The 12,819-nt window shown below is 41.7% G+C and overlaps 1 protein-coding gene across 2 annotated transcripts in view; it reads left to right on the forward strand.

Annotated features, from left to right (window-relative positions):
* PRDM10 (PR/SET domain 10) overlaps positions 1–12,819 on the forward strand; it is a 97,164-nt gene that overhangs the window by 50,032 nt on the left and 34,313 nt on the right. For both annotated transcript variants that reach the window (XM_013062164.2, XM_004763916.3), the window contains 5 exons: positions 661–886; positions 3,248–3,489; positions 4,962–5,165; positions 10,062–10,134; positions 12,165–12,282. In XM_013062164.2, the coding sequence (XP_012917618.1) occupies positions 661–886; positions 3,248–3,489; positions 4,962–5,165; positions 10,062–10,134; positions 12,165–12,282 (863 nt within the window). The remainder of the gene's footprint in view (positions 1–660; positions 887–3,247; positions 3,490–4,961; positions 5,166–10,061; positions 10,135–12,164; positions 12,283–12,819) is intronic.

Genomic DNA, 12,819 nt, shown 5'->3' on the forward strand with positions numbered 1-12,819 from the left:
TGGTTGGGGGCGCCTGGGTGGCGCTCAGTGGGTTAAGCCGCTGCCTTCGGCTCAGGTCATGATGTCGGGGTCCTGGGATCAAGTCCCACATCTGGCTCTCTGCTCAGCAGGGAGCCTGCTTCCCTCTCTCTCTCTCTCTGCCTGTCTCTCTGCCTACTTGTGATCTCTCTCTGTCAAATAAATAAATAAAATCTTAAAAAAAAAAATTAAAAAAAAAAAGTGAAGTGGTTGAAGATAGATCAGATCATCACATACACGGTGTCGTGGTTACCCTGAAAAGGCAGGAGGGACCCCACCCGACTTAAAATGAGGTTCAGATGTTGAGACACAATACCACACATGCACCGAGAGGGTGTGGAAAGGTTTTAGAAGCCTCAAGGGAGATAGGGCACACACTAAAGAAGGGAGCACCCAGGCTGTCCTATCAGCTTTCCCAGAGGTGAGGCAAAAATGAAGGCAGATCCGTTGCCACCTAGAGACGGAAATAATGTCTTCTTCAAGGTCTTGAAGGGAGCTGATGTGAAGACTCTCTTCCAACCTTAGGTGTGTGTGCATGTGTGTGTGCGCGTGCGTGTGTGTGTGTGTGTGTGTGTGTGTATGTGTGCATACCAGCTAACTGAAAGCAAACGTATGCTAACTTTATGGTTACTGTTTGTCCAGGCCTCATTACCGGTGCATAACCAGGTGTTACCTTCCATTGATGGTGTGGATGGTTCAGACCCTTTGGCAACTCTGCAGAACCCTATGGGCAGACTGGAGGCCAAAGAGGAAGAAGACGAGGATGAGGATGAAGATACGGAGGAAGATGAGGAGGAAGATGGTGAAGACACGGACCTGGATGATTGGGAACCAGATCCTCCGAGGCCCTTCGACCCGCATGACTTATGTAAGTGTGAGCTGTTCCTGGGGCGGGGGTGTGAGCACGGGAACAGGGTCAGCATCGGCTGGGGGCTTCCTGTGTGCAGAAGCAGTACTCCTTGTTCTGCACGCACCATCTTGCTGGGTCCTCACAACAGCCTGGGAGGGAGGCACCGATGCTTTCGGGAGGGTTCTGATTTGACTGATGAATGAACCGAGGGTTGGAAGAGGCTGAGCTGCCTACTTTGCTTCACACACACTCACAACAGGGGTGAGTGGTGGCTCAGCCACGGAGCCTGTGTCTGACATCAGCCCTGAGCCAGTGTGGTAAGTTTGTCTGGTCCTCAGATATTCCTGGAATGTTCTCGAATATTCCTGGAATGTTCTGCTGTTTCAGCTTTAACAAGTTGGCTCTGCTGCCTCACCTCTCCACAGTAACCTTTTAAACAGGCCTATTATGTTACACGCGCCTGTGGTTTACATTTTCTACATTGTTTAATGCTTTCCAGAGTCTTAGGATGGGGTTGGTAGTGCTCAGTTGTTGTGAGAGTCAGGGTTCAAACGCAGGTGGTCTGGCTCCCATGTGCTGCTGATTAGCCACAACACTTACTGCCTCTCTGTACTGCTTGGGGAGAGGGTGGGAGGGTTCCTGCTTCCACCTGCCAAATTATTGTTTCTTTCCATCCATTTTCATGCTTATATGGCAAAGTTCTTATCTCATTTATTTGAATTACTGACGCCGTTTGGAGCTTCCCCATATCTCTGGGGACCTTCTATATATATGGTGATGGCGAAGCCTCTTTGCATGGGGCCAGCACTCACCTCCGTATCTGATAGGGAACTTTCTTGTTTTATTTTTTTCCTTGAATTCATGAGTTTTCAAGGCAACTCCTTAGTCAAATACCTATACATTGACTTTATCTTTACATTATTGGAGAGTTGTAGAAATTGGAAGTACCTATTTCCTAAGCCAGGTCCTCACCCAGCTGGGTAAAATGCAGTTGGCTAATTAAGTGTGTGAAAGGTCATGCGTATGAAGCCTCTGGGGTCCAGGCACTTCTCTCTGTTTTGTAGCCATTTCCACCTAGTTCTGGTGGTTAGTTTACAGATGGGTGCCCCTGGGAAAGAGGGAGTGAGTGTGGGTGCTAAGTGCTCAGTGTTTGCTCTGAGAAGGAGCTGAAAATGAGCCCTGTCTGGGCGAGGCTAAGTGTGTCACTCAAGACAATGAAGGACAGAATGCTAAATTCGTTCACTTTAGCATTACCTTCACACGAGATGCACTGAAGTCTCAAACCTCTGAGTTAGACATGCCTAGACAATGAGGCTTCAATGACTCTCTTTGAAGAAACTGATTAAATGGTATTGTTAGGGTTTTTTAAAAATAGCTTTACTGAGATATAATTTACATACTATAAAATTCAACTCTCTGTCTTATCAGATTTTTCAGCATTTATCCTAATAAGCTCTTCTTTTTTCTTTTCAGATCTGTTATAATTGATTTGTAAATGTACTGAGCTACTATTTGACTTAATCTCCAGCAGAGAAATAAGTCACTGCCTGTGTATTATTTTTGGCAGGCACAAGCTAATTCTGCCCGATTTTAGAGGAGCAGGACAGGATTTTTTTTTTTAAGATTTTATTTATTTATTTGTCAGAGCGATAGAGAGAGAGCGAGCAAGCGAGCGCACAAGCAGTCAGAGTGGCAGGCAGAGGCAGAGGGAGAAGCGGGCTGCGCGCTGCGCAAGGAGCCTCATGCAGGACTTGATCCCAGGACCCTGGGATCTTGACCTGAGCTGAAGGCAGACACTTAACCAACTGAGCCACCCACGCATCCCCTTTTTTTTTTTTTTTTTTTTAAGATTTTATTTATTTATTTGACAGAGATCACAAGTAGGCAGAGAGGCAGGTGGAGAGGGGGAAGTAGGCTCCCTGCTGAGCAGAGAGCTCGATGTGGGGCTCAATCCCAGGACCCTGAGATCATGACCTGAGCAGAAGGCAGAGGCTTAACCCACTGTGCCACCCAGGTGATCCCCATCCTTTTCTTTAAATAAAGATTTTATTTATTTATTTGACAGGGAGAGCAGCAGACAGAGGGAGAGGGAGAAGCATGTTCCCCAGTGAGCAAGGACCCTGATGCGGGACTCGATCTCAGGACCCTGGAATCAGGGCCTAAGCTGAAGGCAGACGCTTAACTGACTGAGCCACTCAAGCACCTCACAGGACAGGATTTTATTGGTCTATGAAAGCTAGCAGAATTACAACTGAATGAGTAGTGTAATTGTAGGAGTTAATTGAATTTTGGAGTTTGGGGATTTTTCAGGTTAGAACTTTGTCCCTGAGATCAAGTGACGCTGAGGAATTTGACTTTAAGATTTTCTCTCTCTTGCAGGGTGTGAGGAGTGTAATAATGCACATTCCTCAGTGTGCCCGAAGCACGGCCCCTTGCATCCCATCCCTAACCGGCCTGTTCTCACCAGAGCCAGAGCAAGCCTCCCCCTGGTCCTCTACATTGACAGGTTCCTCGGAGGAGTGTTCTCCAAAAGGCGCATCCCCAAGCGCACCCAGTTTGGCCCTGTAGAGGGTCCCCTCGTCAGGGAGTCTGAGCTGAAAGACTGTTACATTCATCTGAAGGTAATTTATGCTTTATTGTATGGTTCACTTTTGTTCTTAGTAACTTTTAAAAGAGCATGTGTTTTCCTATGGGTTCTCTTAATTCAATTCTATAACCATTGTTTGCTAGTATTTTTCTTTCTTTGCTTTGTTCTATTTTTTTATTTTTGTTTTTTCTGTTTAATTTGTTTTGAATGGAAACATTCTCTCTCTCACCAATAAGTTGGAGGTCGCAGTCTCAGTCCCCTAAGGCATTCTGTGAGTCATTCTGAGAGGTGGTGTTCTTAGGGGCTGTGTTAGTCTGCTAGAGCTGCTGTAATAAATACCATAGACTGGGAGAGCTTAAAGAACAGAAATTTATTTTCTCACAGCGCCGGAGGCTGGAAGGCCAACATCCAGGTGTCAGCAGGGTTGGTTTCCCCTGAGGCTTCTCTCCTCAGCTTGTCCACGGCCTCCTCTCTGTGTCCTCATGCCTTTACTCTGTGTGTGCAGGTGTCCCTGGTGTCTCTCCCTGTGTCCTGATCTCTTTTACTTGTAAGGACACCAGTCAAATTGGGTTGGGACCCACACTAATGACTTAATCACCTCTTTTAACTTAGTTCATGCTTTAAAAGCCTCATTTCCAAATGTGGTCACATACTGAGGGGTTAGGACTTTAACATATGAATTTGGTGAGGGCACAATTCAGTCTGTAATAGAAACTTTGACAGCTTTTTCTTTCCTTCTTCAAATTAACTTGATGTAGACTCATGTAATCTGCCGAGTACCAAAAAAGTTTTCAGGAAAACCCCTTATTAATTTTTTAAACAGATCTGTCCTATTGAGTCTATTGCTAAAGAATAGTTCCCTGTATTGTAAAATATATTTATACCGATCTCTCTTCTTTCCATTTGATGCTTTAGCAGCCCTTGTGCTTTCTACTTCTTGGAGAGCTACCCTGGAGAACCAAGAAAGGGCAGCAGGAAGGGAGAATCTTTGGGGTGTGTTTTTTTGAGAAGTCATTTGCTGTCATGGGAGGTTTTCCTTAGTGAACGCTCAAGATCTTCAAGAAGGAATATTACTTTGGAAAGAGAAATACATATCACTAGGCTATTCCTTATTAATGAATGCAGTTGCATCTCTGAAGTAAGCAACTTGTAAGGAACCAGAGAGTATTTTGCTTGCATTTCCTGGCTTATTTATAGTATTCTTTGAGGTATTAATTAATGATGAAGATCAGCTGAATCTATATGATGAGATTGTTAACTGGAACATTTTGCCAGGTGATTCTGCTCCAAGTGAGTCTTCAAAAAGTGGCCTTTTCCTTTTACACCTGGCAAGACACAATTCCTGGATCTTTCTAGATGCAAAAGGAAGAATCAGGATATGGTTAATTTCAGGAGTGGTGTTTCGTATATTATTACATTAATGTATATCATATCAAAAGTTAGATTTGTTTTTATTTTGTTTTGTTTTTGTTTTGTTGTGGCTTTTTACTTTCTCTTTGGTTGTAGGTTTCTCTTGATAAAGGGGACAGAAAAGACCGAGATTTACATGAAGACCTGTGGTTTGAATTATCTGATGAGACCCTGTGTAACTGGATGATGTTTGTACGTCCAGCCCAGAACCACCTGGAGCAGAACCTGGTGGCTTACCAATATGGCCACCATGTATATTACACCACGATAAAGAACGTAGAGCCCAAACAAGAGCTGAAGGTACAGTGCTGGGTCAGTGGTACCTTTGTTAGGAATAGTCACCATTTAATGCTTTTCCTCTTTTTCTTTTTTTTTCTCTGAAGGGGGATTCTTAAAAAATGGTCCTTTCCTTCTACTTCACTTACTTGTTGAGTACCTGCTATGTACAGTACATTTACAATAATACCATAAAAAAGCAATGAAAAGTACCTAAGTTTTGGGTCTGTCAAAGGCCTACACGAAGGCATTCAGCCCAGAAGTAAAGAAGTGGTTGTGTTTAGGGAGCAGACTGGTATTTATGATGGAGTTTGGGATTATAGTTGGGGTCACTTAATGTTATTTACATACTCTGAAGAAGAATTAGTTGGAAACAGGAGATCTTATAACATGGAATTTAGAGGTACCAGCTAGATTTCTTTACCTACATGCTTCATTTTACCCTAGGAATTCGATGAACTGACTTCTGATTTCAGGAATATATTCTTTGGGGATAACTCTGTAGAAATTTGTCTAAATATTAACTATTGATGAAATAATGAAAATCCTGTTGTGATTCTAAGGGAAAATTCCTGATATAGTTGAAAAAGAGGCAAGAAATGGTTTTATCAGTACATGAACACTGAATTGCACAATGCTGCGACGTGGTGAAAGTGGCAGATAGATACCTCTTTGGGGGAGAACAAAGACCTAGACTTTGTTCAAAAGCTACACAAAACCTGTGTCTTTGTAAAAGGAGATTCACACCTCACATCATCTATTCCAATAAATTCTTGATACCAAAGTGAATACTTCTTGACTGTGGAGGGAAGATTATTTTCTCTCTTAAAACTGTAGAGGTAAAGACAGGCAGAAACAATTAAAGAAGAATGTAACAGTTGAGTGTAATGGCCAAAACACTACATGAAAAGGAAGCAACAGAGTGGGATAAATCTTTGTAATACACATTAAAAGGTTTAAAAATAAAAACTGAGGGGCACCTGGGTGACTCAGTCAGTTGAGCCTCCACCTCTTGATGTCAGCTCAGGACATGATCTCTGGGTCCTGAGATCAAGTCTTGTGTCAGGCTCCACGTTCAGCATGGAGTCTGCCCTTACTCCTGCTTGCTCTCTCTCTCTCAAATAAATAACTAAAATCTTAAAAAAAAAAAAAAAAAAAAAAGAAAAGAAAAGAAAAGAAAGAATAAAATCTGAGATGGTTGGGTTGGGTATCTGACTTTGGCTCAGGTTGTGATCTAGGGGTCATGGGATCGAGCCCCATGTTAAGCTCTGCACTTGGTGGGGAGTCTGCTTGAGATTCTCTCTTCCTCTGCCCCTCTCTCCCTCAAATAAGTAAATATTTGATATTTATAATAATATCTTTAAAAACAAAGAATGAAAGCTGAGAAAAGACACCTCTAACCTCTCTGGTATCCACATGGACACATGAATACTGGGAATAGGCTTTATTTGGAGGAGAAATCACTAGTAAAGAAAGGTTAAAAATTGTTTTAATATTAATAATTTAAAAACCCTTAAAACAACTATGAGTTATTATTTTTTGTTAATTTAAGTTAACACAAAGAGTGTTAACACAAAGAGTGAATGTGAGGGTTTAAAAAATAGGAACATTTATCACAGAACTGCAATATTTTGTAGAATATTCCTGACAGTATAAAGTAAAAATGTTCTTGGCTGAATAAACCTAATTTTTGAAAATTAGTCTGAGGAAATAATTATAAACAAAGATAGGGCTAGATACATTCTAATTTTGTAATGCTGTGTTTCACTGATCCAAACACCAGTGACTTTAAGATGAACCATTATTTTATACGTCATTAAGAGAAAATATGCTGCTATTTAAGCTAGGTTATAGTGCTTATTTTTATCACCAAAAAGAGTAATTTTCTACTTACTTGAGGAGCTGTGTTAGACTTATTTAGAGATAATTTTGAAACCCTATTACATTTCTGCATATTTAAAAAGGCACATACAAGCAAAATAAATTGGTTAACATATAAACTGCCTTGCGTATAGTCTTTTTTTTTTTTTAAACCACTTTTACTTTGTCGCGGATGTTTGTATTTTGTATATCTGTTGTCTTCTGTGCCATCAAGGTGTTGATGTTGCTGTAGTATTTTTTAAAATAAGTGAACCACTGGTCCCTTTGGGATATTTTTCCAGATGACTGATGGCGTTTCTGTGCATGTTTTGACCCTGTGTTTTTCCCACTGAACCCATATATGTCTTTTTCCTCAATTAAAACACATGTCTTTGGAAGTTCAGTGACTTTCGATTAAGTCAGTAGGAAGGTTCCTGACAATTTGATGTTTGATGTATTAACAGAGGACTTGCAAGGTGATCGCACCAGCCTTGTATTGCTTAGATATTTGTTTTATTTATTCTGAGGGAGATGGCTTTTTTTTTTTTTAATCTTCTTTTGCACTGCTTGTCAAGCGTTAGCAAGTCATGGAGTGCCAGAGGGGCACCTAACTGCATGAGATGAAAACAATGCAAAGAGCTTGGCCAGGTTTGTGCAGGAGCAACGAGCAATGAGTGAAAGAAAGCCACATCACAGCGATTGCAGAATGCCATGGAGATGGTTTTTGAGGTGTTAAGATATTAAAAATATACATTTTGGAATTGATGGACTAGGGTAGAATTTATAAGAGCAAACTGATAAACTATCTCAAAATCCAGCTATAGGTCACAGTCAAGTACATTAGAACATAGACTCTGTCATAGACTATTATTCCACACTGAAAAATGGACTCTCCATATAAATATTTCTTCATTGTTAAAATAGTGTTCCATAACAATTATACATGATTAATTCATTTAGTGATTAATATATTGAACTCCTACTGTGTTTCAGACACTTGGAAAAGATAGACCGGTGTCTGTGTTCAGGGAGCTCGTATTCTAGAGGGGAAGTGGGCAGAAGGTTGTAAGTGAACAAATACAGTTGCTTGAATAAACAGATTGGGGGCACCAACCCCTTGTGTTGAAAATCTACGCGTGACTATTGACTCTTCAAAATGTAACTGTTAATAGCCACCATTAACTGAAAGCCTTACCAATAACATAATAGTTGCTTAACACATATTTCGTATGTTGTATGCATTATATACTGCGTTCTTACAGTAAAGTAAGCCAGAATAAAGGACATGTTATTAAGACAATCATAAGGAGGGCGCCTGGGTGGCTCAGTGGGTTAAGCCGCTGCCTCCGGCTCAGGTCATGATCTCAGGGTCCTGGGATCGAGTCCCGTGTCGGGCTCTCTGCTCAGCAGGGAGCCTGCTTCCTTCTCTCTCTCTCTCTGCCTGCCTCTCAGTGTACTTGTAATTTCTCTCTGTCAAATAAATAAATAAAATCTTTAAAAAAAAAAAAAAAGACAATCATAAGGAAGAGAAAGTGCATTTATGGTACTGTGCTAAAAAAAAAATCTGCGTATAAGTGGACCCATGCAGTTCAAACCCCTGTTGTTCAAGGGTCAAATGTAATATCAAATAGTGGTTAAGTGCTCTGAAAGAAGCAGATGGTACAAAAAGAGCAGGTAGCAGGAAAGGGACCAGTTTACAAATGCTGGGGAAGGAAGGCCTTGCCGAGGAGATGGTAATGAGGCTGGGGACTATGGAACAGGATGGGAGGGGCCAGCACTGTAGAAGGGTTAAGGGAGGCAAAGGGGAAGAACCCAACAGTCCTGGTGGTGGAACTGCAAGGACAAAGGTTGGGGTGGGAAAGCCCGTCGCCTATTGGAGGAACTGCAAGCAGGCCCTCTTGTTGAAAGGTAGTGATGGAGAGTGGTAAGAGCTAGAATAGATCGTGGAGCCCTTTGGAGCCCATCACTGAGCATTGCAGGTTTTTTTTATGAGTGAGAAACTGTTTAAGCAGGAGAATGATGAAATCTGATCATGTTTTAAGAAGCCCTCTCTGCTCCTGTGAAGAACGGATTGGAGGGAGCAAGAGTGGAAAAGGGGAATCTCCCTAGAAAACCAACCAGGCAAGAGCATGTCTTGGCATGGATCTTGGTGGGAGAAGCAGAGATGAAGAACATCTGAGCACCTCTTGTTGAAGGACGGCAGAACAGCACTGAGAAATCTGAGATAACTTGTAGTTGTCAAGTTTGAGCAGCTGGGGGAAAGGCAGGGTATTTACTGAGATGAGGAAGATGGGCAGGGGTAGGGGTGCAATATGGAAGCATCTAGAATTCAGTTCTGGACATGTAAAGCTTGAAGTGTTTGTGAAACACACAAAATACCAGGTAGGCAGTAGAAGGTATGTAGAGGGAACAGAAAGGGAAAGCCTGGGATGGAGATACTCATTTAGAATTGGTTGGAAATGGATGTGATCACTTTAGGGAAAAATAAGAAGGCCCTGAACTTGGATTAAGCTTTGAGGAAACTTAGAGAAGAAGAGGGAGAGGAAGAAGAGCCAGATGAGACTGAGCAGAAGTAGCCAGTGGGGTAGGAGGGAGGAAGAGACTCAGGAGGGCACCTTCGCATTTGAAATCATCCTCAGGGATCCCAGCGACAGCCGTTGGGTGGAAGCCATGACGATTCCAGCTGTGTAAAAACTCGTGTTTACATACAGATAAAACAACCAGAAGAGGCTATGTTTTACTTTGATGAAGAGACTATTAGTATTATCTCTTGTGAAGTTGTTCTAATAACAAAAACATTTTTTTTAAAACAAAAACAATTTTTTTAAAAAGGAGAAAGAAAACACACAGTGAGTGTGTCTTGGCAAACACACTTCCTGACTGACCATCTGGTGTTAAAGAGATGGGTTCACAGTGCGATTTTGTTGTTGTTGTTTGTTTGTTTTTCGTGGGTTGTGGGAAAGCCTGAATTGTTTTGTGTAAGTGGGAGAAAGACTGTAAGCACCCAAGGAACGTGTGCTGGTGCCCTCTAGTTCTTCATGATGTACTTGGTTCTTGCAGGTGTGGTATGCTGCATCCTATGCTGAGTTTGTGAACCAGAAAATTCACGACATTTCTGAGGAAGAAAGGAAAGGTGGTTGGACTTTTTTCTATTTTCCACTTTCTATATGAATTCTAAATTGTATATATTATATCAGTATGTAACCTCCGGTTTTCCTATCTCAATATATTTAAAAGATATTCCAGTAGGTTTTTTTTGTTTTGTTTTTTTGTTTTTTTTTTAGCTACACATCCCTGTCTGATTTGGGCATCAAATGACAGTGACATATTTACATTTTGTTCCTAGGTGGCTGGAAAGTAGTATTTAATGTAATGAAAACCTCCAAATACTAAATTAGAATCTAGACCTGAGGACAGTCTCTATCTAGATTTAATCATCTCTGAGGACATTCACAAGGCAGGCATTGACTTTGTTTTTAATGTAAATTTAATGAAGTATAATTTATGTACAGAAAAGTGCACATATCATAAGCATACAGTCAGATAAATTTTCACAAAGGGAACACACCTGTATAACCTGTACCGGATGAAGAAACAGAATGTGGCCAGTGCTCTGGAAGTCCCTCGTGCCTTCTTCACTCTTGGGTGTAACTAACATCCTGACTTCTAATACCATGGATATGGTATGCTTATATCAGGCTTCATATAACTAGAATTATGTATGTTCTGGGAATCTTTGGCTCGACATGTTTGTGAGATTTATCCATATTGTGTGTTATTGTAAAGCGTTCATCCTCATTGCTATTTTGGTAGTCTAGAGTACAGCTAGACCATAATTAATGCATCTGTTTCGCTGTAGGTGAAAATCTGGGTTGTACAGTGCAGTTCTGACACTTAACCTGGATTAGGTCACATTGCACAGGTTAAGGGCCGAGTCTTTCACAAGACTTTCTTCATTCAGATACTGGCTGTAAGCTCTGGCGTTCCCATGTCACCTGCATTTCTGACCAACTAACTACAGTTTAGGGAACTATAACCTCCTGAGGCTTGATAATTTTCTAGAATGACTCACAGAACTCTGAAAAGTGCTATGCTTATGATTACAGTTTTATTATAAAGGATACATATCAGGACTAGCCAGATGAAGAAGTGCTTAGGGCAAGGTTTGTGTGGGCCCCAAATAGGAAGCTTCCATGTCCCATGTCGCCTCTGTGGCACACTGATGTATGGTTACCAACCCAGGAGGCTCACCTGAACTGCAGTGTCCAGAGTTTTTATTGAGGTGTCATGAAATAGGCATGGTTGATGGAACTGTTGGCTGCATGATTGAACTTGCCCTCCAGCTCTTGCTCCCTGGCTCAAGGCTCCAGGCTCCAACCCTGTAATCAGACAGTTTGACTTTCTGGCACAAGAAGCCCCCTATCTTGAGTCATTTTAGGAGAATCTCACGTATCGTCAAAGACTACCACGATTGATAATGGCACTCCTATTATGTGAGCTATTCCAAAGATTCAGAGGTTGTTTGCCAGGAACCAGGGACAAAGGCCAGCCGAATTCTTTTTTATACAACAGGGTTGTTTCTAGTTTGGGACTATTTTGAAGAGTGCCACTGTGAACATTCTTACATAGGTTTTTCTTTTAGTGGACCTATGTGCGTACTTCTGTTGGTGTACATTCAGGAGTGGCATTGCTAGGATTGGGTGTGCCAATAATCAGCTTTAGTAGCTACTTTAACATTTTGTTAAAGTAATTATATTGGGCATTGGCTTTTAAGTCTTTTTGTGATAAGAGGCCTTCAGCTTATGAACCCTGGTTCAGAATCCCTAAGTCATCCAGATGCAGATTTTTCCACGGTAGCGCTTTCTGTCTTTCCAGTGTGGTGAGGCTGTGTGGGTATGTGTGTTGGGGAGATGGGAAACGGTAGTATGACAGAGTTCAGTTCTTTGATGTCTTATATGAATATAGAAGAAAATAAGATCCTAGAAATTACTCTTGTCAAAGTCTATCCTTTGATTTTCTTAACAAAAGAGTAGTGCAGATAGCAGACACTGTGCTTATAGGCACTGGGCTACATGAGATGAGCATGGTGGGGACACTGGGCATTTGAGGTCTATTGCTGTCTCTTGGTCATCAGCCATTATGATTTCTCTCCTGTGACTGCAGTTCTTCGTGAGCAAGAGAAGAACTGGCCCTGCTACGAATGTAACCGCCGATTTATAAGCTCGGAGCAGTTGCAACAGCATCTCAATTCCCACGATGAAAAACTGGATGTGTTTAGCAGGTATCTGAACGTTTTGCAAATTCGGGTGTTAAAGGTCCAGATTCATTTCCATATTGTTGGTCCACTACTGAGTGTTTGTTTCTGGGTGTTTCTGTGTGTAGACAGGTAATCAGGTGGGCTGCAGAGAGAAAGTTCCTGTTTGTCATTTCCCTTTGCCCGCCCCCATCCTCATCTACTGTTGGCTTCTTTTCTAGCACAATCAGAGTACCCAGCGGTGGGAGATCTTTCCCCCTTCGTTGCCTCCTCTAAGAGATTCTGGGATGGGGATTCTTGAGATAGCACACAGTCTGCCATGTGCAAACTTTTTTCAGAAGGAGGGTTCCTTCATCAAACTAAATCATAGGTTTCATTCCATAGTACATTAAAAATAGATAAGTGAGAATCCTGTAGGTTGGGGTAGGCAGGGGCCAGATCAGGTAGGCCTTATGGGTCATGGTAAGAAATTTGGATTTTATTCTAAGTATGATAGGTCTTTAAAGGGTTCTGATCAGGGAGTATCTGTGATGTGAATTTATATGTCGAAATGTCATGCTGGAC

The sequence above is a fragment of the Mustela putorius genome, unplaced genomic scaffold (assembly GCF_011764305.1).
Source record: "Mustela putorius furo isolate JIRA1106 unplaced genomic scaffold, ASM1176430v1.1 tig00000460_pilon_pilon_pilon, whole genome shotgun sequence".
NCBI classification, from domain to species: Eukaryota; Metazoa; Chordata; class Mammalia; order Carnivora; family Mustelidae; genus Mustela; species Mustela putorius.